The 25,942-nt window shown below is 43.0% G+C and overlaps 1 protein-coding gene across 11 annotated transcripts in view; it reads right to left on the bottom strand.

Moving 5' to 3' along the window:
• Positions 1 to 25,942, bottom strand: part of LOC137351735 (phosphatidylinositol 4-phosphate 5-kinase type-1 gamma-like) — a 214,556-nt gene that overhangs the window by 51,737 nt on the left and 136,877 nt on the right. For 10 of the 11 annotated variants that reach the window (XM_068016487.1, XM_068016486.1, XM_068016494.1 and 7 more), the window contains 2 exons: positions 25,815 to 25,847; positions 4,598 to 4,726 (listed from right to left, as the gene is read on the bottom strand). In XM_068016487.1, the coding sequence (XP_067872588.1) occupies positions 4,598 to 4,726; positions 25,815 to 25,847 (162 nt within the window). The remainder of the gene's footprint in view (positions 1 to 4,597; positions 4,727 to 25,814; positions 25,848 to 25,942) is intronic. The other variant, XM_068016490.1, reaches the window with a different exon arrangement.

The raw sequence follows: 25,942 nt of genomic DNA, 5'->3' as shown, positions 1-25,942 counted from the left end.
ATCATCATCCCTGAGTATGTCCTGTTCCACTGGCAGGACAGATCCAGCAGAGGTGGCAGCACAGTTAGGAGGGAGAGGCCTAGAAGTCCACAACATTGACCCATGAAGTCTTATGGCATCAGGTCAAAGATGGGCAAAGAAACCTCCTGACTGCCCCCTCCCGTCCTCCTTCAGCCGATGAATCAGTACTCCAAACTCCATTCTCTAGCTACCGACTCCATTCCTCTTCCTGGCAACAGTCTGAGATTAAGCCAGTCTGTTCGCAACGTTGGTGTCACATATGACTTCATACTCGTGCCATCACCAAGACCACCTACTTCTACCTCCATAACATTGCCCGACTTCACCCTTGTCTCAGCTCATCTGCTGCTACAACCCTCATCCATGCCTTCATTGCTTCTCGACATGACTATTCTGGGCGGCACAGTGGCGCCGCAGCCTCACAGCTCCAGCGACCCGGGTTCAATTCTGGGTACTGCCTGTGTGGAGTTTGCAAGTTCTTCCTGTGTCTGCCGGGTTTTCGCCGGGTGCTCCGGTTTCCTCCCACAGCCAAAGACTTGCAGGTTGATAGATAAATTGGCCATTATAAATTGTCCCTAGTATAGGTAGGTGGTAGGGGAATGTGGAGATGTGGTAGGAATATGGGATTAGTGTAGGATTCGTATAAATGGGTGGTTGATGGTCGTCACAGACTCGGTGGGCCGAAGGGCCTGTTTCAGTGCTGTATCTCTAAATAAAAAATAAATATTCCAATGCAATCTTGGCTGGTCTCCCACATTCTACTCTCCATCAACTTGGTCATTCAAAGCTCTGCTGCCTGTATTTTAACTCGCACCAAGTCCTGTTTCCCCAATAACCCGTATGCTCACTGACCTACATTGGCTCCCGGTCAAGCAATGTCTTGAATTTAAAATTCTCACCCTTGTTTTCCAATCACTCCATGGCCTCGCCCCTCGCTATCTCTGTAATCTCCTTAAGCCCCACAACCCACCAAGATATCTGCGCTCCTTTAATTCAGGCCTCTTGTGCATCCCTGATGTCAATCGCTCCATTGGTGGCCGTGCCTTCAGTTGCCTTGACCCCAAAGCTCTGGAATACCCTCCCTACAGCTCTGCACCTCTCCACCTCGCTTTCCTCCTTTAAAACACTCCTTAAAAACCTACCGTTTTGACCAAGCTTTTGGTCATCTGACCTAATATCTCCTTTTGTGGTTTTGTATCACACTTTGCTTTATAATGCTCCTGTAAAGTGCCTTGGGACGTTTTATTACGTTAAAGGCACTATATAAAATATAAGTTGCTGTTGTACTCCTCCATGTTGAACACCATTTGCAAGAAGCAGCGAGGGTAGCAAGGGCACAGAATGTACTCTGGATGGGGGACTTCAATGGCCAGCATCAAAAGTAGCATCACTACTAACTGGCCAAGTCCTCAAGGACATATCTGCCAAAATGGACCTGTGGCAGGTGGTGAACCAACATGAGGGAAAAACCTACTTGACCACCATCATCAATCTATCCATGACGGTATTAGTAGGAATGACCACCGCACAGTCCTTGTGGAAGCGAAGTCCTGTCTTCACACTGAGGACACACTCCATTGTGTTGTGTGGCACTACCACCGTCCTAAATGGAATAGATTCAACACATCTAGCAGCTCAAAACTGAGCATGCATGAGGTGCTGATCCATCAGCAGAAGTGTGTTCCAGCACAACCTGTAACCTCATGGCATGGCATATCCCTCACTCTACCATTAAGCCAAGGGGCCAACCTTGGTTCAATGAGGAATGTTGGAGAGCATGCTTGGAGAAGTACCAGGTATACAAATGAAAGGGAGGTGCCAACCTGGTGAAGCTACAACACAGGACTATGTACATACTACGTAGCATGCTATAGACAGCTAAGCAACCCTACAAACAAATTAGACCAAAGTTTTCAGACTTGCCATATGCAGTTGTGAATGGTGGACAATTAAACAACTGACAGGAGGTGGCAGCTCCAAGAACATCCCCATCATCAATAACGGCAAAGCCCAGAATGAGAGTGCAAAAGACAAGGCTGAAGCATTTGCAGATATCTTCAGCCAGAAGTGTCAAGAGGATGATTCATCTCAGCCTCCTCCAGAGGTCCTCAACATCACAGATGCCTGTCTTCAGCCAATTCAAATCACTCCAGATGATATCAAGAAATTGCCGAGTGCATTGGATACAGCAAGGAACCTGAAAATATCCAATCATAGTACTGAAGACTTGTGCTTCAGAACTAGCCACACCCCCAGCCAAGTTGTTCCAGTACAGCTATAACACTGGCATCTACCAAGCAAAGTGGAAAATTGTCCAGGAATTGCCCAACAAAAAGGTCAAATCCAATCCAGCCAATTACTGTGACATTAATCTACTCTCAATCATCAGCAAAGTGATGGAAAGTGTTGTCAACAGTGCTAACAAGCAGCACTTGCACACCAATGCTCAGTTTGGGTTCCACTAGGATCACTTGGCTCCAGACCTCATTACAACCAAACATAGACAAAAGAGCTGAATTCCAGAGGTGAGGTGAGAGAGACTGCCCTTGACATCAAGGCAGCATTTGCCAGAGTATGGCTTCAAGGAGCTGTAGTGAAATCAATGGGAATCGGGGAAAACTCTCCACTGGTTGGAGTCGTACCTAGCACAAAGAAAGATTGTTGTGGTTGTTGGGGGTCAATCACCTCATCCACAGAACATCTTTGAATAAGTACCTCACAGCAGTAACCTAGGCCCAACCATCTTCAGCTGCTTCATCAATGACCTTCCCTCCATCATATGTTCGCTGATGATTGTAGTGTTCAGTTTCATTTGCAACTCCTCAGATAATAAAGCAATCCGTGCCCTCACGCAGCAAAAAGTGGACAACATTCAGGCTTGGACTGATGAATGGCAAGTAACATTCACGCCACACAAGTGGCAGACAATGACCATCTCTCCTTGACTTTCAACGGCATTATGATCACTGATTTCAACAACATCCTGGAGGTCACCATTGACCAGAAACGTAACTGGAACAGCCACATAAATACTGTGGCTACAAAAGCAGATTACTGGCTGTGTATTCTGCAGTGAGCAAGTTAACTTCCGACTCCCCAAAGTCTTTCCACCATCTACAAGGCATAAGTCAGGAGTGTGATGGAATACTCCCCACTTGCCTGAAGGATTGCAGCTCCAACACCATTCAGGAAACTCAGCAACATTCAGGGCAATGCAGTCTTCAAGTATCATCCTATCCACCATCTTAAACATTCATTCCCGCCACCACCGTCACTCCATGGCTGCAGCGTGTAGCATCTATAAAAGAAAATCGCCACGGTTCCTTCGTCAGCACCTTCCAAACCTGTGACCTCTACTGCTTAGAAGAAAAAGGGCAGCAGGTGCATGGAGCCACCTCCTGCAAGTCCCCCAAATCACACACTGTCCTGACTTGGAAATACATCTCCGTTCGTTCATCGTTGCTGGGTGAAAATCCTGGAACTCCCTACCTAACAGCATAGTGGGTGTATCTACACATCATTGACTGAAGTAGTTCAAGTTGGCAGCTCACGTCCATCTTCTCAAGGGCAGTTCGGGGTGCACAATAAACTTTGTCCTTGCCAGCAGTGCCCACATTCACGAACAAATTTTTAACAACCTGATGTTAGCAGTTACTTGAAGCATTGACTAGCAATTCCAATCTTGAGATCTCTCACATATAGAATGAACCCAGAACTGTAGTTGTGATGATGGGACGGGTGCAGTGTCTTGATGGGTACTGGCCAGGATGTTCCTCCCATGACTTCATCCAGAATGACAGATTAACAGCTGTGATCTATTCAGCACTGAGGAATAATCTGCATTTCATTATACAGATATTTATTTTCCCAAAAGACATGCATTGCACCCTGCATTCGGAAGTCATACAAAAAAAGTAATTTATCTTCTAGAACTTGGAATGTCAATAAAGCATTTTAATGCAGTAATTTAGTTTGAAATGAGTTATCTTCAAAAAAAAAGTTGTTCCAAATAATCTCCTATTCACAAATTTTTTAAAAAACTGAGAAAAAAACCAGTGTAAGAAAGCTCATCAACGATAAAAGGCAATTGAGCCTTTTGACATTGAAAATTTCGGTGTGCCTGAACATTTACTGTTCATGTGAGCGGGCAAGGCATTTCACTCTGGCAATTTAGGAGGCATTTTCCTGTTTCATGATGGAGCAGGTGCATAGGCCTGACGGGAATTTAGAAAAAGTAAATTACAGTCTGATTCTTGTTTTGACCAATATAGAGTCCGAGGTTTCCCTTTAAACAAAACATTCTTGACTGCCTTAGACTTTGCCCCTGTCCACTTTAAAAAAATCTGTATTCTCTTCCTAACCCCATTTGAATCAAGCACATTAATATCCATATAACTCTCAAAAGGTATTTATCTGGTCCCTTAATGAAGATCTCAATGAGCTGGGAGATTGTTCCACATTTGTTGTTCCTTGGGAAAATAAATTTCTTCTAACCTCCAATATTACTTGAGTATTGCAAATTTTGTTATGCATGACACAGCTATCACACTGGGATAGCCCCAGTAAACACACTAACGTTTTATCCTCCTCCTCTTCTTCTTTTGCTTCTTCCTCAGCTGTAGTCTCAATCTCGATGCTGGACTTTGCTTCTAGCTCAACAGTGATCTGTTGCAAGTCAGCTTCCATGACCATCCCATCATAAGATCTAGGAGCAGACAATATATAAACAGAAAAAATCCTGAGATTTGTACTAATTCCCTGGTTTCTTTTTAGTGAAATTAATGAATAACTTTACAAAGGCAATGTTTGATTAAGACAGTATCTTGCAGCCTAATTCTCACTTCCCCATTAGCTCAGGTAGCTATTTGGAACAAAACTATACAAACTAGAAGGTCTTGGAGTCTGGCAGGAGTTGGTGGGGTGAAATAAGTTGGGCTCCATTTTTGATCACTAACCAGCAACTGCTGCTGTAAAGTGCACATCTGGATGCTGGATGAGGATAGCCTCAGGATTGTATGTGATACCCACATGGTCAATATCAACACTTGAGCAAGGCATCAATGGACAGCTGCCACTTGTGAAACTGTATCTCAGTAACAGCTAATGCCTTCAGAAGAGGAGGGGCGAAAATAAATCAAGGAAAGCAATATAAAATAACTACCTCAATTGTTTTGAAAGTATACTACAAATACGGACTGCGAAGCAGTACTATTGTAAAAGGATCTACTGTATGTTTAAAAACTCCATCACTCTGCAAATAATTATGTAAGCACTTGAAAAATTGCGTAAATAGTTCTTGTTTTCTGTTTCCCCTCTGCTAGGAGCACGAAGATAATATTACACGTACGCTCTGAAGTGCGATGGACCGAATGGTCGCCTTCTGTACTGTGAGATTCTGATTTTAAGTGTAGGAAGCCAATTTGAAAAGGGCTGGCTTCTAATCAGCATTCTGCAATTTAAATGACTGTATTTCAGAAAGTAAGTGTATATTTCCTGTTCTCTCAATGAAATACTTTCAGAACATTGAAAGGGGACTAGATGGCGTCACAGGTTAGTCACTGTACTCTCATATCTGAGTCTCAAGCTCAAATCTATCTCAAACTAACAGGGTAACGACTTCGCTGCCTGTTGGTTTCCCGTCAGACTTGCACAGTATTGGGCAATCTAAAATGAGGCACACTAAGCAACTGAATTAGGAAATGTCAATGTAATAGGGGATTTTAACTTCACAGGTATTCAGTAATCCAATAATGACTATCTGGTATTGAGGTCAGGATGGCCAAAAGGTAAGTAGTTATTATAAACTATTGTTTCCTTACATAATATGTGAGGGAATAAAGTAAGGTTTCTTGGTTGCTGGATCTAGCTTTTTTGTAGTGACCCTGATCCAGTTATCAAGGCTGGGCAAAACTGATCAGAATACTAGATTTTTTAATCAGATAGACGAAAGTTGCTGAAAATGTAATTCTGGTGCCAAATATAAACATTGGTTGGATAGTCCTGCTGGGTGCAAATAATAACAATACTGAAGTAAATTGAATGCTTTCAAAGTCAAATGAAGCGATCTAGGTCTATAGGGTGAAAAGAATGGAACATGGTAAAATAAAACCAAATTGACGAATGTGTTATGTCTCAGGAGACCCAGGTTGGGAATTAAACAGAAGTGGATATCAGAACAACCAAACGATCAAGAGAAAAGGATAGTGGATATGCATTCTAGTAATAGCTAGGTCTTTTCAGCTTGGTTAGGAGTCAGAGGTCATTATGGACTGTATAGGACCATTGAAGGATTCCATAGGGTAGATTCAGGCGAACTCCCAGGAATATGACAGATAATACTTTGTATCAGACTTCAATAATGATGGTAATGCTGGTTTATCAACAATACATTCATAGGATCAACCCTATGTTGTAATAATAATATGTTGTGAATAATAGAATAGTACAGCACAGACCATTCAGACCATCAAATCTGCTCCAGCTTTTGAAGAGCAATCTGAGTTCAGTCATACTGCCTGTTCTTTCTCCATCTTCCCAACAATGTGGTCGAGGCAGAATCAATCGAAGCTTTCAAAAGTGAACTGGATAATTATCAGGAGAGCATGGCGACAGGGAAAAGGGGAGTGGGACTAGGTGAGGTGCTCTTGTAGAGAGCTAGCAGAGAAATGACAGGCCGAATGGCCTCCTTCTGTGCTGTAACCATTCTATGATTCTATATCACTGCAATTTTTTTCTCCTTCAAATATCTATCCAATTCCAGTGAATTCCAAATCCTAAACTCTTAAGTAAACAAGTTTTCCCTCATTGCGCTTCTGATTCTTTTGCCAATCACTTTATGTGTGCCCTCTGGCATTGGCCCTTCAGCCACTGGAAACAGTTTCGCTTTATTTACTCTATCTAAACTCTTCATGATGTTAAACACCTCTATCAAATCTCTTCTTAGTCTTAAAAGCAAAATACTGCGGAGGCTGGAAATCTGAAATAAAAACAAGAAATGCTGGAACCACTCAGCAGGTCTGAACAAAGATGAAATGAACATGAAAAAAAGTTGTAAAAAAGAAAAAATAACTAAAAATAAAAGTAAAATGGGGGGCCCGTCATGCTCTGAAATGATTGAATTCAATGTTCAGTCCGGCAGGCTGTAGTGTGCCTAATCGGTAAATGAGATGCTGTTCCTCGAGCTTACATTGATGTTCACTGGAACATTGCAGCAATCCCAGGACAGAGATGTCAGCATGACAGCACGGAGGAAGTGTTGAAATGGCAAGCAACCGGAAGCTCAGGGTCCTGCTTGCAGACTGAGCGGAGGTGTTCTGCAAAGCGATCACCCAATCTGTGTTTTGTCTCCCCAATGTAGAGGAGACCACATTGCGAGCAGCGAATACAGTATACTACATTGAAAGTACAAGAAGTAAATCGCTGCTTCACCTGAAAGGTGTGTTTGGGGCCTGCGATAGTGAGGACCGATTAGGCACACTACAGCCTGCCGGACTGAACATTGAGTTCAATCATTTCAGAGCATGACGGGCCCCCCATTTTACTTTTATTTTTAGTTATTTTTTCTTTTTTACATTTTTTACAACTATTTTTTTCATGTTTATTTCATTTCATCTTAGTCTCTTCAGTTTTGTTACCCACGGTTTTTTTTTCATGTTTGTACTTGCTGCTGTTCAACCTTCAGTCCGTTAACACCCTATTTGTACTAATGCTTTGTCTTTCAACACACCATTAACATATTGTTTGCCTTTGCTCCATGACCTTTTGGTCAGCTATGTGGCCTTGTCCAATCTACACCTTCTCCATTGTTATCTCTTGCCCCACCCCCGCCTCACTTGCTTATAACCTTTGACATTTCTAATATTTGCTAGTTCCGAAGAAGGGTTACTGACCCGAAACGTTAACTCTGCTTCTCTTTCCACAGATGCTGCCAGACCTGCTGAGTGGTTCCAGCATTTCTTGTTTTTATCTCTTAGTCTTCTCTGCTTTGAGGAGAACAACCCTGGTTTCTCCAGTCTCTCCACGTAATTGTAATCCCTCACATCTGGAACCATTTGCTTTGGCCAGAAGGACTTCGTCAAAGTAGATGCGGATGTAGTCCAAGCTAGAATGAGTAACCTGAAGACAGATTGGGCAGCTGGCCCTGATGGGAACATAGAGACTGGGATGGTCAAAAAAAATGGAGCCACTTGTTCATATATTTAACAGCTCACTGGGGTCTGAGATTGTTCCCAAGGACTGGAGTGGCAAAAATGACACTATTATCTAAAAAGATCAGTAAGTCAAAATCAGGAAACCATGTTGAACTCCAGAAAGCTCATTATAGAAGGATAATGCTGCAGCCTATCTTTACTCAATTTCACATTTATTGTACAGAGTAAAAGGATTACAAACATGTAGCTCCTCACTCAAACCCTCTACCAGTCTCAAAGTGTCTGCTTATAAGTGCTCAAATAAGACCCAAATTAACACCCTCCACCTGCAAATAATCAAACAATTGATACACAATTAACAGATTAACAACCACAGGTTTATTAGTTTAACTTCAGCTATCAGCAAGTTGCTTGAAGGGTCATTTGAAATACACTATTATGTTATGACCAAGGTTGGAGGAATGCACTGTCTTTCTCTAGTTACAGAAATCATAGAAAGTTTATGGCACAGGAAGAGGCCACTTGGCCCATCATATCTGCACTGGCAAAAAACGAGCCACCCAGTCTAATCCTACCTTCTAGCATTTGGTCCATAGCCAAATGGTCACAGCACTTGAGGTGCATATCCAGACACCTTTTAAGTGAATTGAGGGTTTCTGCCTCTATTACCCTTTCAGGCAGCAAGTTCCAGACTCTCACCACCCTCTGGGTGAAAAAGCTTTTCCTCATCTCCCCTCTAATCTTTCTACCAATCACTTAAAATCTATTCCCCCAGTCACTGACCTCTCTCCTAAGATAAATAGAACCTTCACATCCACACAATCCCCTCACAATTTTGTACATCTCAATCAGGTCTCCCCTCAGCCTTCTCTGTGCCAAGAACAACCACAGCCAATCCAATCTTTCCTCAGAGCTGCATTTTTCCAGTCCTGGCAACATTGTCCTAAATCAAATCTGTAACCTCTCTAGCGCAATTACATCCTTTCTGTAATGAGGTGACCACAACTGCACACAGTACACAAGTTGTGGCCTAACCAATGATTTATACAGTTCCAGCACAATCTCCTTGCTCTTATATTCTATACTTCGGCTCATAAAGGAAAGGATTCCATATGCCTTCTAAACCTCCTTATCAACCTGTCCTGCTACCTTCAGGGATCTGTGGACATTCACTCCAAGGTCCCTCACTTCCTCTACATTTCTTTGCCTTGTTTGATAAATAAATAATTAAATGCCTCACCTCACACTTCTCTGGGTTCAATTCCATTTGCCACTTTTCTGCCCACCTGACCAATCCATCTTCCTTCAGCCTATAGCTATCCTCCTTGCTTTCTACCACACGGCCAATCTTTGTGTCATCTGCAAGCTTCTTGATCATGCCCCCTACATTTATGTCCAAATCGTTAATATATACCACAAAAGGTAGGGGACCCAGTACTGAGCTCTGCGGAACGCCACTGGGAATAGCCCTCTAGTCACAAAAACACCAGTCAACAATTACCCTTTGTTTCCAGCCACTGAGCCAATTTTGTATCCACCTTGCTACATTTCCCTGGATCCCATGGGCTTTTTTTTTAACCAGTTCCATTACTCCACTACTGGTCACAAAATAGATTTAAATGTTTTACCCAGTTATATACTTTATCCAGGGGTAATGCCGTTCTTCCTAGGGGCTTTTCCACTGGCTAGAGAATCAATGGCATCACTGAGTTCCGATTTTGTTGGCTGTTCGTCCAGCTCATCCATGACAGGCAGAGACTGGGCTGCACTGAGGGCGGTCTCAGTGACAACATTTTCCCTGGAGTACAGTTCTAGGTCGTGCTCCACCCAGCAGTCCATTTTCTTGCGTTGGTCAGTGATTGTGTCCCCTGATTTAAACTTGGGGGGGGGGGGGGGGGGCAATCTTCCTGATGGTTGGCGCAAAAGCTCTCTTAATGCCATCACACATTCCTCTGATGTTTCCGGTGTCGGAGGCCAGCTGAATATGACTGCATAGGTGTTGCCAGTAGACATTTGCGCAGCGCCTGGCTGTTCTTTGTGCAGCGCTTCTGGCTGCTTTAAGTGCGACAGATGTTAACTCGCTGGGGATTTTCTTGTAGTTCAACAGTGCAATGCGCTTCGCGGCTATGACAGGTTCCAGCTCTTCAAAGTGAGATTGAAACCAATTTGCGTTCTGCTTCACATGTTTGCCATAGGTAGTCATTGCTGAGTCATAGATGGCGTCTCTGATGTCGGCCCACTGAAATAATCAAGAGTGCCAAGCCTGCTATACTTTCAGCACTGCACGAACTGCTTTGCCTGTGCTGGGATGATGGAGCAGTACCACAGGACAAGCGCGATGCCAATATCATCACCCTCTATAAGAACAAGGGTGACCGTGGAATCTCCCTGCTCAGCAAAGTGGGGAAAGTCTTCGCTCGAGTCGCTTTAAACAGGCTCCAGAAGCTGGCTGAGTGTGTCTACCCTGAGGCACAGTGTGGCTTTCGAGCAGAGAGATCCACCATTGACATGCTGTTCTCCCTTCGCCAGCTACAGGAGAAATGCCGAGAACAACAGATGCCCCTCTACATTGCTTTCATAGATCTCACCAAAACCTTTGACCTCGTCAGCAGACGTGGTCTCTTCAGACTACTAGCCAAGATCGGATGTCCACCAAAGCTACTAAGTATCATCACCTCATTCCACGACAATACGAAAGGCACAATTCAGCATAGCGGCGCCTCATCAGACCCCTTTCCTATCCTGAGTGGCATGAAACAGGGCTGTGTTCTCGCACCTACACTGTTTGGGATCTTCTTCTCCCTCTGCTCTCACATGCGTTCAAGTCTTCAGAAGAAGGAATTTTCCTCCACACAAGATCAGGGGGCAGGCTGTTCAACCTTGCCCATCTAAGAGCGAAGACCAAAGTACGGAAGGTCCTCATCAGGGAACTCCTCTTTGCTGACGATGCTGCATTAACATCCCACATTGAAGAGTGTCTGCAGAGTCTCATCGACAGGTTTGCGGCTGCCTGCAATGAATTTGGCTTAACCATCAGCCTCAAGAAAACGAACATCATGGGACAGGACGTCAGAAATGCTCCATCCATCAATATCGGCGACCACGCTCTGGAAATGGTTCAAGAGTTCACCTACCTAGGCTCAACTATCACCAGTAACCTGTCTGTAGATGCAGAAATCAACAAGCGGTTGGGAAAGGCTTCCACTGCTATGTCCAGACTGGCCAAGAGAGTGTGGGAAAATGGCGCACTGACACGGAACACAAAAGTCTGAGTGTATCAAGCCTGCGTCCTCAGTAGCTTGCTCTACGGCAGTGAAGCCTGGACAACGTATGTCAGCCAACAGCGAAGTCTCAATTCATTCCATCTTCACTGCCTCCGGAGAATCCTTGGCATCAGGTGGTAGGACCACATCTCCAACAAAGAAGTCCTCGAGGCGGCCAACATCCCCAGCATATACACCCTACTGAGCCAGCAGAGCTTGAGATGGCTTGGCCATGTGAGCCGCATGGAAGATGGCAGGATCCCCAAGGACACATTGTACAGCGAGCTTGTCACTGGTATCAGACCCACCAGCCCTCCATGTCTCCGCTTTAAAGACGTCTGCAAATGCAACATGAAGTCCTGTGACATTGATCACAAGTCATGGGAGTCAGTTGCCAGTGATCGCCAGAGCTGGCGGACAGCCATAAAGGCGGGGCTAAAGTGTGGTGAGTTGAAGAGACTTAGCAGTTGGCAGGTAAAGACAGAAGCGCGAGAGCCAACTGTGCAACAGCCCCGGCAACCAATTTTATCTGCAGCGCCTGTGGAAGAGTCTGTCACTCTAGAATTGGACTTTATAGCCACTCCAGGCGCTGCTTCACACACCACTGACCACCTCCAGGGGCTTACCCATTGTCTCTCGAGACAAGGAGGCCAAAGAAGAAGAAGAAGAAATTTTATCCACATTAGTTTCAGAATAAAAATCTGCTAACCAGATTTCTTTAATAAACAACAAAATTATTAATTTATTATAAAACAAGATGTATTCAATAAAGATGCAAAGCTCATTAACACACAGGTTGAAATATGAAAGTATAAATATATTTCCTTCTAAATAACCCAACACACACAGACCAGTTAAAGAAAAAATAAAGAAGCTTTCTCTGCAGAGATCAACTTTACAAAAACAAAAATACTTTGGCCAAATACTTGTTAATTCTTGAAGAAAAAAATGATATGAAATGTTCCAGATGACTTTTGGTTTGTGTCCGGGTAGACATAGACAGATATCACTAGACACATATGGTTGTCACTAGAATCTTTCTGGAGCATATCGTTCAGATGTCGAGTAGTAGCCTTGCAAGCTTTTCGGGAGAATTACTGACTTTAGCTATCACACTGGATTCTCAGGGTTTCTCAAAGAGGTGGAACAGGATAAGCTGGGTGGCTTCTCTCTGAGCAGAATACACACCAACTGCCCATTCAAACAGTCCAAAACAAAAGCAAAGCTCCAGAGCCATAAACCCAGACATGTGACTTCTCTGTAAACAACTTCAATAGCCAGCAAGGCTCCTGCTGTTTACTTAGCTTAAGACATGTGCGGCACAGTGGCGCCGTGGTTAGCACCGCAGCTTCACAGCTCCAGCGACCCGGGTTCAGTTCTGGGTACTGCCTGTGCGGAGTTTGCAAGTTCTCCCTGTGACCGCGTGGGTTTCCGCCGGGTGCTCCGGTTTCCTCCCACAGCCAAAGACTTGCAGGTTGATAGGTAAATTGGCCATTATAAATTGCCCCTAGTATAGGTAGGTGGTAGGGGAATTAAGGAAAGGTGGGGATGTGGTAGGAATATGGGATTAATGTAGGATTAGTATAAATGGGTGGTTAATGGTCATCACAGACTCGGTGGGCCGAAGGGCCCGTTTCAGTGCTGTATCTCTAAATAAATAAATAAACATGTGACTTCCAGTGTTTGTTTTTAAACTAAGTCCCAAGTGTTCTTCTTGTGACCCTTTTAAAAATACCACGTCCAGCATCTCCTCAGGTATTTCCCACAGTCTTTTAAACACAAGTCCTCAAAAAAATGAATTAATGGAAGCATGTTTATGACACCTCCACCCTTTGAGGAACGAAACACTATTTTTAAATGAATTTTATTATAAAGTATGGGCAAAAAAAATGAAAAAATATTAAAACACATTTACACACTCATTCACTCTTTATCTGTAACTCATACAATTATGCCTTGGACCATCTTTGTACTCCGATAACTCAAAGCAAAGTTAAATTCTGGACAAAGCATCAGCAATTACATTGTTTTTCATTGCAATGTGGATAATCTTTAAGTGATAGGGCTGCAATAGTAACTCCATCAAAATAGTCTGGCATTCTGGTTTTTGAGTTTTTCCACAAAGGCTAGGGAGGTTATGATCAGTATATACCACTGACTCCCTGTAGCCGTGGCGGACATATACTTCAAAATGCTTAAGACCTAGAAATAAGCCCTAGGTTTCCTCTTTCACTGTCGAGTACCTCTTTTCATGTCAATTTAGCTTTTTGGAAAAGTATCCCACTGGCCTTTCTGCGCCCGATTCATCATCTTTCAACAGGACTGCACCTACCCCCAGGTCACTCGCATCAATTGCTACCTTGAAGGGCTTAGAAAAATTTGGGCAGCCAACAATGGTTCATTGATCAAGATTGCTTTCAGTCTCTCAAAAGATGCTTGGCACTCCATTACCACACTACCCTGGCTTTCTTTTGCAACAAATCCATCAGCAGAGCAGCTAGAATACTGAAATTTGGTACAAACTTGCGATAGAAACCACGTATCACCAAAAACCTCATGATTTCCCATTTAGTCTTTGGGGCAGGATACTCCACCAATGCTTGTTCTTTTGGTGTTCTCCTGGCAACACTTGCCCTTGCCCCACTATATGCCCTAGGTAGATTACCTGCGCTTTTGCAAATTCACTTTTGGCAAGGTTTAATCACCAAATCAGCCGACTGTAATTTTCTAAACAGGACCTTTAGTTGTTCCAAATGGTCCTTCCAAGTGTCACTGTATACCAGCACAACAAGGTAAACCACACAGTGAGGAACACTGGCTACCATTTGGTTCATTAGTCTCTGGAAAGTTGCTGGGGCATTTTCCAACCCAAATGGCATCACTCAGCATTGGAAAAGACCATCTGGTGTGACAAAGGTAGATATTTCTTTAGCTTGGCGTGTTAAAGGAACCTGCCAGTACCCTTTTAACAAATCGATTTTGGTAAGAAAGGTGGCACTGCCAACGCTGGCAATACAATCGTCAAAGTGAGGAATTGGGTAGGTGTTTGCCTTTATTACTGCATTAACCTTCCAGTAGTCTATACAAAATCTAGTTGAATGGTCAGGCTTGGGCAACACCACAACTGGGGAACTCCAGCTGCTTTGAATGGGTTCAAGTAGGTGGTTTTCCAACATGTATTGGATTTTTGCTTTCACCTGGGCCTGTTTTTCTGGACCTAAGCGATAAGGATGTTGGTTTATAGGAGACAATTCTCCTACATCCACATCATGTATAGCTAAGGTTGGGCATCCTGGTTTGTCCCTAAAGACTACTTTATGTGCTGTGAGTAGCCTTGTTAGGTCTCCTTGTTGTTCTGCATTTAAATATGAAAGCATAGTGTCCAATCTCCCTAACAATTCAGTGTTAGCCAACTGGAGAGTAGGAGGTTCACTTCAGGAATTGTCTAGGCCTCCTTCTGCCTCATAATCTAGCATGGAAGATTCGTCTCTTCATTCTAAAAACTTTTCTTTGATTAGTTTTAGAGGACCTCTTACCGCATGTCCATAAATTAATTCAAAAGGACTAAACTCATTAGGTGAATCCTGGGTGGCAAACAATAGAAATTCTAGCCCTTTGTCCCAGTCATGGGGATATTCATGACAGTATGCCCTGATGATCATCTTGATGATACCATTGTAAAGCCCCTTGGGTTTGTGGGTGGTATGCTGAGTACTGTAACTGTGTTATACCAAGACTACTCAACTTCCTGAAAAATGTTAGACATAAAATTGCAACCTTGATCCTATTGGATATCAATTAGCAATCCATAGAGTGAAGAACTGGGTTAACTGCTCTAGCACTACCGTGGCAGAGATTGTTCTCAAGGAAATGGCCTCTGGGAACTGAGTAACCATATCCATAATAGCAATTGATGTCCCACTTTCGCTTTCAGTAAAAGGTCCCACAGAGTCTACCAACACTCTACTAAACGGTTCCTCAAAAACCGGTATGGGAATTAGAGGTGCTGGTTTTATTGCAGGTTGCGGTTTTCCCACAATCTGGCACATATGACACGTTTTACAAAATTGCACCATGTCATTGTGAGGACCTGGCCAATAAAAATATCGACTTATATGTGCTTGGGTCTTCAGATCCCTACACATCCCGCCAGAGGAATTTCATAGGCTATCCTTAATATTTCCTAGTGATACTTGCGCAGTACCACTATCTGGTTTACCACAGTCCATTCTTTGTCTGCAGGTCTCCACTTCCTTATCAGAATCCTATTTTTTTTTTAATATAGCAGCATGCCAGAATTCCCTCTGCCTCAGTTTGACCTGATTGTGCCTTGATCAGAGAAGACTTACTGAACATTTTCTTCAGATTATCCAAATCCCCCAAAGTTTCAGATTGCCAAATATCTTTATGTGGTGCCAATTTGACTTCTGACAATGGAACTTGTTTAGCCATTGCTCGGGTCACTACACATGAAGGAAAAACTCCTGGAACTTTTTCCCGCGACTGTTTTGTCTCCTTGATTTCACTTGGTCTTTCCGTGACGACTACCTTCGCTCCGGCCAAATCATTCCCCAGGAGTAGGTCAACTCTGTCTACAGGAAAACTATGGACAACTCCTACGGTTACTATTCCAGACATTAGGTCACACTCTAGGTGCACCCGATACAAAAGTACAGGTATATACTCCCCGTCGATACCGTTCACTAAAACCTTGGCATCCAATGCGCTCTCTGGTGGAAAAGTCATGCCTTGCCCCAGCAAAAGAGTTTGGGTTGCTCCTGTATCCCGAAGTATAACTATAGGTTTACCTGCCTCACTTGAAGGATAAGGAGTTACTTCGCATTTTGACAAGAATTTCCTGTATCTTGTTCACATTTCCCATATTCGCAGCAGTGTTTGTACTTGGCCTTACAGTCAGAGCTACAACTTGGTCTGCTGTACTCTTGGTCAGGGCCCCTTTCTCTGCATTGGCCTTGTGTACCTCAACAAGTCTCATGGGTTTACCCCATAACTTCCAGCATTCTGCATGAAGGTGTCCCACCTCGTGGCAATGGAAACACTTAGGCTTTCGGACCTCACATCTGCCCTAAGCATCTTCCTTTGTGGCCTGAGATGATCCCAGGGCATTCCCAGATGTCCCTTCTCATCCCTGGCTACCTGTCTTTCTTTCACTCTCCCACCTTCTATCCTTCTCGGGTTTGTGGGGGTGACGGAAAAAGGATTTGGGCTTGTGGACAAGCTCAATCATTAGCCATCTCAGCTGCCTATCTGGCTGTTGAAATCTTCTGGTTCTCTACAAGGGTTCTTACTGATGGAGGGAGTGAATTTTTAAATTCCTCCAGGAGAATTAGTTCCCCAAGGGTCTCATACGCAGCCTCTAGCTTTAGTACCTGCATTCAACAATCAAAGTTAATTTGCTTTACCCTCTCAAATTCTATAAAAGTCTGGCCAGGCGGTTTACGGAGGTTCCAAAACTTCTGCATGCAAGTTTCAGGGAGCAACTAGTCAGCAGCAAGAATAGCCTTTTTTGCCTTCTCAATCAGCAGAAGTCTCCATCAGAAAGCTTGGCATAAACTTCATGAGCTCTGCCTACCAACCTGCTTTGCGTGAGCAGTGTCCAGTTTTCTTTCAGCCACCTCATCTGTTTAGCTAACTTATCAAAAAAATGAAAAATGCCTTTACGTTCCTTTCCTCAAACTTCAGGAGACTTGCACAAATTTAAACAGCTTCCCACTGGGTCCTGGGTTGGAGTCAGATTCTTCCTCATCAGAATTTTTCCTGGAGTCAAGACCACCCTTTCATTTTAGTTCCAGCCTTTTAAGCTGGTATTCCCTTTCTTTCTCTTCTTTTCTTCTTTCTCTTGCCCTCTCTCTCTCCTGCCTATCTTTTTCCTTTTCTATTTCCCTTTGCCATTCTAGTTCCAGCTTCTGAAATGCTCTTTCTTTTCCCTTTTCTTCTCTCTCGCTTGCCCTTTCTCTCTCCTGCCACTCTGCTTACTCCCTTTGACATGTCCTTTCTTCTTCCTTTGAAATGCCCTTTCTTTTTCCTTTTCCTCTCTGAAATTCTAGCTCTAACTTCATCCTGTCCAATTGAATCAGTGCCAGTGTTACCTTGTCTTTGTCAGATTCTACTCGTTCCTCTGGGTCTTTTACTTCAATCTTCAGCTGTCTGGCCACTAACCTCTGAATTTCAGGTCTTCTAACTTTTGACCTAAGATCTAACTTCAAGTGCTCTGCCACACTCAACAGCTCACTAGCAGACAATGCCTTTAAAGAATCATAATTTATGCCAGACTGCTGCATAAATGCACTTGCGTCAAAAGTAGCCATTCTGATAGTATAAATTTTACCTTAATGGGCAACAAACCTGGCGCTTTCCTTTTCCACTTTTCAATTATTATTGCACCACTTACAATTATAGTTTGTTGGCTTTGGGTTATCCTGGACTGAGCCCCCAATTATGTGTTATGACTGAGGTTGGAAGAATGCACTGTCTTTCTCTAGTTCCACTACTCCATTGGTCATAACATATATTTAAATGTTTTACCCGGTTAGTGATATGGCCAATTATATACTTTATCTACATTAGTTTCAGAAAAAAAATCCACCAACCAGGTTTCTTTAATAAACAAAATTATTTAAAAAAACTTATTCAATAAAGATGCAAAGCTGAACACAGGTTTAAATATGAAAGTATAAATGTATTCCCTTTGAAATAACCCAACACACACACGCACACATATGGGTTAAAGAAAAAATAAAGAAGGTTTCTCTGCAAAGATCATCTTTACAAAACCAAAAGTACTTTGGCCAAAATACTTGTCAATTCTTGAAGAAAAAAAGATATGAAATGTTCCAGATGACTTTCGGTCTGGTGTCCGGGTACACTTAGACAGGTCTCACTAGACAGATGCAGTTGTCACTGGGATCTTTCTGGAGTAGATCGTTCAGGAGTCGCCAAGAAGTGTGTCTTGCAGGCTTTTCGGGAGAATTACCGCATCTGTGACTTCAGCTATCACACCAGATTCTCAGGGTTTCTCAAAGAGGTGGAACAGGATGAGTTCAGAGGCTTCTCTCTTAGCAGGATACACACCAACCGCCCAGTCAAACAATCCAAAATGAACCCAAAACTCCTGACATTCAGACATATGACTTCTCTGTAAACAACTCCAATAGCCAGCAAGGCTCCTTTTTTTTTATTCATTCATGGGATGCAGGTGTCGCTGGTTAGGCCAGCATTTATTGCCCATCCCTATTCAAACTGAGTGGCTCGCTAGGCCATTTCAGAGGACATGTTTTAAGAGTCAACCACATTGGAGTCATATGTAGGTAAACATGACCAGATTTCCTTCTCTCGAGGATATTTGTGAACCAGACTGGTTTTTACAATAATTACACCATTAGACTAGTTTGTTTTAAATTCCAGATTTAAAAACTAAATTCAAATTTCACCATCTGCCGTGGGATTCAAACCAGTGTCCCCAAAGCAATAGCCTGGGGCTCTGGGATTACTAGTCCAGTGACATTACCACTACGCTCCTCCTGCTTAGCTTAAGATAAGTGACTTCCAGTAAGTGTTTGTTTTTAAACCAAGTCCCAAGTGTCGTTCCGGTGACCCTTTTAAAAAAAATCCAAGTCCAGCTCTTCCTCAGGTATTTTCCACACTCTTTTAAATACAAGTCCTCAAAAATATTCATAATGGAAGCATGTTCATGACAACTTGAGAATTACTACCTGTGAAGGGGAGGAGTTATTCAAGAATCTTAGGATGACTTCTGGAAAAAAAAAGACCTCCTTCTCAAACCTGATATTTTTTGAGGCAAATACAAAATTTGTAGACTCGTATCCACACTTTCAAAAAGCTTTTGACAAAGTACTACACAAAAGGCTACTAAGCAAGGTTGAATCTTAAGGGATTGACAGGCAGATTTTGGGTTGGATAAGGGACTAGCTACATTTCCATTGATAGAAAGTAGTTATTAATGGTAGCGGTACTACAAGAAGAGCCACTTACTGATGGAATCCTACAGGGATCGTTATTATAGATATTGCTCATCAACGATCTGGTGAAGACACTGGGGGAAACGATCCACAAGTACACAGATGGTACAAAGGTATGTATGCGTGCGAACCTCAGATGATTAAAAAAGATTTCCAATGGCTCTTGAAGCAGTTGGGAAATGGACCTGTACCTGGCAGATGTCTTTTAATATAGATAAATGTAGCATGATATTCTTAGCTAAGTGCAAACGCAAACATGCATACACCGCGCAGGGTTGCACACTCAAGGCTGTTGAGGAGGAGGAGGATCAGGTTACAGTATGAGTCATTGAAGGTACATGACCAGCGCTGCAAGGCTACTTCAAAAGAAAATATATGTTAGGATGTATTGTCGGGACAATCAAAACAGGAAATACGATCTTTGCCCCCATAAGGTCTTGGTCAGGCACTACATAAATTCTACTTTTTGTAGCAGATCTAGAATTCTAGTTTTGCTCCCTTCAAAAGGGTGCAAGATATGAAAACCCTGGAACAGATTCAGAGGAGGGCCAGTTTAAGGGGTCTCGGGTATTAGGATAGGTCAAAGATGCGAGCACCTTTTATTTCAGAAAAGCATATATTTTTGAGAACAGTTAATTGATATCTTAAAATAATGGAAGAATTAGAGTCACTCGAAGCGGACAGGCTATCCAAGTTCGATGTGCTGTCTGGTCCATCATAACCTAAGCACAAGTTAGGAAAGCAGAGATACTGGGCAGTACTTCATTTTGTAGAAACACCTCAGGAATCATTTCTGGTGCATGCAGTGAAATGTGGATTCAGTGAAAGCATTCAAAAGGAGCAGGATGAGTTCCCAAGAATGGCCAACATATCTATATAGTGAAAGTAAATGGGTCATCAGGGGTTATCATACTTGACTGCCTTTGGGGCAGGGAGGCAGGAGTCAGAAAGGAATTTTCCAGAGTTTTTTCCTAAATTCACCCAAGGTCTTCCGCCCCACCCTCCCCCCATTTTGTTTGCCTCTCCCAGGAGATCGCATAGCTGAATTGGGGAGGGGAGTAGGTGGGTGGGGTAAGAGACAGGAGACAGAAAATACACCATACAAGGATGGGATGGGTTCGAAAAACCAGCTGTTTTTTTTCCCAACCTATCCTTTCTCATCTGCCCACAAAAATTTAAATCCTTTTGGCTACAGGCTCACAGCAGAAACTGATCGTAATTCCGCATAAAATCAGCAATTTTGCTCTGGCATGCCAGTGCTGCTAATGACTTTATGATTCAGAATTAAGTTTACAACAAAACGGAGCCATATGGCAATGCTATACCCAACTATACAACATCCAGCCAGAACTGCGCAATCCTCAACTGTACGACGGCAGTACGTGTCCTCCGTTTACTGACCCTCATCCCAGTGACAGAAGGATCAGTAGCCAGAGGACATAGATTTAAGATGACTGGCAAAGAACCAGAGGTAACAGGAGGACTTTCTTTAGTTGGGATGTTATTGCGGTCTGGAATGTACTACTTGAAAAGATGATGCAAGATGATTCAATAGTAACTTACAAAGCGAAAAAATTTTAAGGTTAATAAGAGCTATGGGGTGGGACTAATTGTTTAGCACTTTGAAACAGCTGGCACAGGCAGGATGGGCCCAATGGCCTCCTTTGGTGCTGCATCATTCTATGACAATACCTAAACTAATGCATGCAACACAGAACTGTACAATATCTAGACTGGCCATACTATGCACAATTATAAAATACCCAAAGTTTCTGTATTATACCCAATTAAATACTGAAACTAGTCCATGCTGTGCCCACTTTGACAATACTCAGCTTGACTGCGGAACACCTAGCTACACAATACCCAGCCTTGCGCTCCATTCAGACCGGAGTAGCGGCAGTCGGCGGGCTCTCTGGCTATGTCGGCGCGCGCTGGGTTTCAAAAGAGGGAAAAAACTACAAGTGATATCACGGGAGATCTGTAAGCTGATTGGTTAGTAAGTAACAGCTATTGCCTGTAAATAGCTTTAAAAAAAAAATCAGGGGGAAAGTTTTTTTTTTAAACCCTCAAATAGCTACCTTGTAAGTAATAAGGTTAGCATTACTAAGGTTTTGTTTTAATTACTGTAATTTATTATTACTAATTAGAATAGTGCTGTTTAGACACAGTGAGGCTGAGTGTTGTGTGTGAGGGATTTTACTGACTAGGGGAAGGAGGTGCTCTTTGCAGTCTTTCTTTTTCTTTTAAAATATTTAACATCCCAATTAATTGATTAAATTGAATAGCGATGTGTTGCAGCTGTAGTATGTGGGAGCTGGTGCGATCCACAGTCACCACATTTGCAGCAAGTGTTGGCTGCTCGAGGACCTACGACTCAGAGTTGATGAGCTGGCGTCCAAGCTGCGGACACTGCGACACATCAGGGAGGGCGAGAGTTACCTGGAGACTGCTCTTCAGGAGATAGTCACACCCCTTAGATTAATTACATCAAATTTGGACTATGGTCAGGGACAGGAGGGTGTGACTGCGAGTGAGGCAGGTGTGGGTATCCAGAATTTAGCTTTGGAGGAGGCTCAGCCAGTGCAATTATCCAATAAGTACAAGGTTCTTGCTCCTGGTGTAGACAAGGGCACAGGCTGCAGAGAGAATGAGCAAACTGACCACAGCACCATGGTTCAGAGCACCAATCAAGTGGGGGGGTGGAGAAAAGAGAAATGTAGTAGTAATAGGGAATAGCATAGTTAGGGGAATAGGTACTAATGTCTGCAGCCAAGACAGGGAGTCCCGAAGGCTGTGTTGCCTACCTGCTGCCAAGGTTAAGGACATCTCCTCTGGGCTGGAGAGGAACTTGGAGTGGGAGGGGAAGGATCCAACTGTCATGGTCCACATAGGTACCAACGATATAGGTAGGACTAGGAAAGGTTCTGCTGAAGGACTATGAGCAGCTCGGAGCTAAATTAAAAAGCAGAACCACAAAGGCAATAATCTCCGGATTACTACCTGAGCCATGTGCAAATTGGTATAGGGTAAATAAGATTAGAGAGGTAAATGCATGGCTCAAAAATTGGTGTGGGAGAAAAATGGGTTCAGATTCATGGGGCACTGGCACCAGTACTGGGGAAGGAGAAGCTGTTCCATTGGGACAGGCTCCATTTGAACCATACTGGGACCAGTGTCCTGGCTAATCATATAACTAGGGTTGTAGATAGGACTTTAAATTAATTAGTGGGGGGGTGGAGGAGTGGGAAGGTTCAATTGAAGGGAAGTTTTAAAAAATCAAAAAGAAACGAGAGAGTAGAGGTGCAGGGTAATGAAGAGGCGAACGGAAATCCAAGTATGGCAGGAAGGGGCAGAAGAGTGCAGCAGAAATTAGAACCAGAATGAGTAATAATGGCAAAAAGTCAAAGCTTAAGGCTCTTTATCTGAATGCACGCAGCATTTGTAACAAGATAGATGAGTTGACAGCACAAATAGAAATTAATGAGTATGACTTGATAGCTATTACAGAGATGTGGTTGAAGGGTGAGCAAGACTGGGAACTCAATATTCAAGGGTATTCGCCGTTCTGGAAAAATAGGCAAAAAGGAAAAGGAGGTGGGGTAGCTTTATTAATAAAGGAAGGCATCAGTGCGGTGGTGAGTAGTGCTATAAGTGCAATAGATCATGATGTGGAATCAGTTTGGGTGGAAATAAGGAATAGTAAGGGGAAGAAGTCACAGGTGGGAGTCATCTTATAGGCCCGAGGAGTTGCCTCACTGTAGGACAAAGTATAAATCGGGAAATAAAGGAGGCATGTAAGAAGGGCTTTACAATGGTCATGGATGATTTTAATCTGCATATTGACTGGACAAGTCAGATTGGCAGAGGTAACATGGAAGACGAATTTGTAGTGTGCATCAGGGATTGTTACTTAGAGCAAATACATTGCAGAACTTACCAGGGAACAGGCTATTTTAGATCTAGTAATGTGTAATGAGGTAGGATTAATAAGATATCTCTTAGTTAAGGATCCTCTAGGAGGTAGCGATCACAACATGATAGAATCTCAAATTCAGTTTGAGGGTGAGCAACACAGGTCTGAAACCAGTGTCCTCAACTTAAACAAGGGCAATTACAGAGGTCTGATGAAAGAGCTGTCTAAAGCGGGCTGGGAAAATAGACCAAGGGGAAGGTCCGTGGATGAGCTGCGGCAGAAATTTAAGAAGATATTTCATAACGGTCAGCAAAAATCAAAAAGAACTTGATGAGAAGGATGAACCACCTATGGTCAAAGGCGGTCAAGGAGAGTATCCAATCAAAAACTAAGGCATACAAAGCAGCAAAAACTAAATGATAGGCCAGAGGACTGGGAAATTTCTTTTTTTTTTTAGGAACCAGCAGCGGATGACTAAAAATCTAATAAAGAGGGAGAAAAATGATTATGAAAGTAAATTGGCAAGAAATATAAAAACAAATAGCAACAGCTTCTACGGTATATAAGAAGAATAGCTAAAGTGAGCGTGGGACCCTTGGAGGATGTGACTGGAGAATTGATAAAGGGGGACACAGAAATAGCAGATAATTTAAACCAATATTTTACATCAGTCTTCACGGTGGAGGATACTATAAACATACCACAGATAAGCACGGAGCTAATGGGGGGAATGATCTTGTAACAGTCTCTATCACGAGGGACAAAGTATTTGACAAACTAATGGCACTAAAGGCAGACAAGTTGCCAGGACCTGATGGTCTACATCCAAGGGTTTTAAAGGAAGTGGCTGCAGAGATAGTGCAGGCATTGGTCGAAATATTCCATAACTCATTGGATTCCAGAGGGTCCTAGCAGATTGGAAAACCGCTAAGGTGATGCCCCTATTCAAGAAGCGAGGGAGACAAAAAGCACGAAACTATCGGCCAGTCAGCCTAACATCGGTCGTTGGGAAAATGCTAGAGTCCATTATTAAGGAAGAAATGGCAGGACATTGAGAAAAACTTAACGCAATCAAATTGAGTCAACATGGTTTTGTGAAAGGGAAATCATGCTTGACGAATTTGCTAGGGTTCTTTGAGGAAAAAACAAGCGGAATTGATAAAGGGGAACTGGTAGATGTAGTGTATTTAGTTTTCCAGAAGGCATTCGATAAGGTGCCACATAAAAGATTATTGCACAAGATAGGAGCTCATGGTATTGGGGGTAATTTATTAGCATGGATTGAGGATTGGTTAACTCACAGAAGACAGAGAGATGGATTAATGGGTGTTTTTCAGGTTGGAAAGACGTAACTAGTGGAGTGCCACAAGGATCAATCCTAGGCCCTCAATTTTTACTAACTATATTAATGACTTGGAGAAGGGGGCAGAGTGTAATATATCCAAATTTGCTGATGATACAAAAATAGGTGGGAGGGCATGTTGTGACGAGGGCACAAGGAATCTGCAAGGGTATATAGATAGGTTGAGCGAGTGGGCAAAAACTTGGCAGATGGAGTTTAATGCAGGAAAGTGCAAGGTCATGCAATTTGGTAGGAAGAATCAAAAGCAGACTATTATTTAAATGGAGAGAGACTTCAAAAAAGTGCAGCACAGAGGGATCTGGGTGCTCTAGTGCATGAAACACAAAAAGTCAGCATACAGGTGCAGCAAGTAATTAAGAAGGCAAATGGAATTTTGGCCTTTATTGCTGGGGGCGGGGGGTTGGGAGTTTAAAAATACAGAAGTCTTGTTACAACTGTACGGGGTGTTGGTAAGGCCACACCTGGAGTACTGTGTACAGTTTTGGTCCCCGTATTTAAGAAAGGATATACTGGCCTTGCAGGAAGTTCAAAAGAGATTCACTAGGCTGATTCCTGGGATGAAGGGGTTGACTCATCAAGAACGTCTAAACAGATTAGGCCTTTATTCATTAGAGTTTAGAAGAATGAGGGGTGATCTTATTGAAACGTACAAGATTCTGAAGGGGCTTGACAGGGTAGATGTTGAGAAGATGTTTCCACTAGTAGGGGAATCTCAAACTAGGGGACATAAGGGGGCACTCATTTAAAACTGAGATGCGAAGGAATTTCTTCTCTGAGGGTCACAAATGTCTGGAGTTCTCTATCCCAGAGAGTTGTGGAGGCTAGATCGCTGAAAGTATTTGAAGAGGAGGTAGATAGATTTTTGAAATATTAGGGAGTTGAGGGCTATGAGGAGCTGGCACGAAAGAGGAGTTGAGGTCTGGGGCAGATCAGCCATGATCTTATTAAATGGCGGGGCAGGCTTGAGAGGCCGAATGGCCTACTCCTGCTCCTATTTCTTATGTTCTCATTTAATCGGCACAAACCTCAGCTTGACAGGCAAAATAAGAAAAAAATTACAATATAAATTATAAAAAGAAAATGAGCAAGTTTGATTCTCACCCAACATCCTGTGCTGATGAAATTGTTGCTTTCCTAAACAGATTTAAAAAAAGAACAGTAACTACAATGGAGATTAGCTTACCATGAACATTAAAAAATTAATACTTGTCAAAGTAGAAGGTCGAGGC

This window comes from Heterodontus francisci, chromosome 36 (assembly GCF_036365525.1).
Source record: "Heterodontus francisci isolate sHetFra1 chromosome 36, sHetFra1.hap1, whole genome shotgun sequence".
NCBI classification, from domain to species: Eukaryota; Metazoa; Chordata; class Chondrichthyes; order Heterodontiformes; family Heterodontidae; genus Heterodontus; species Heterodontus francisci.
The sequence above is the reverse complement of the archived record's forward strand: the minus strand, read 5'-3'. Positions and strand labels throughout refer to the sequence as shown.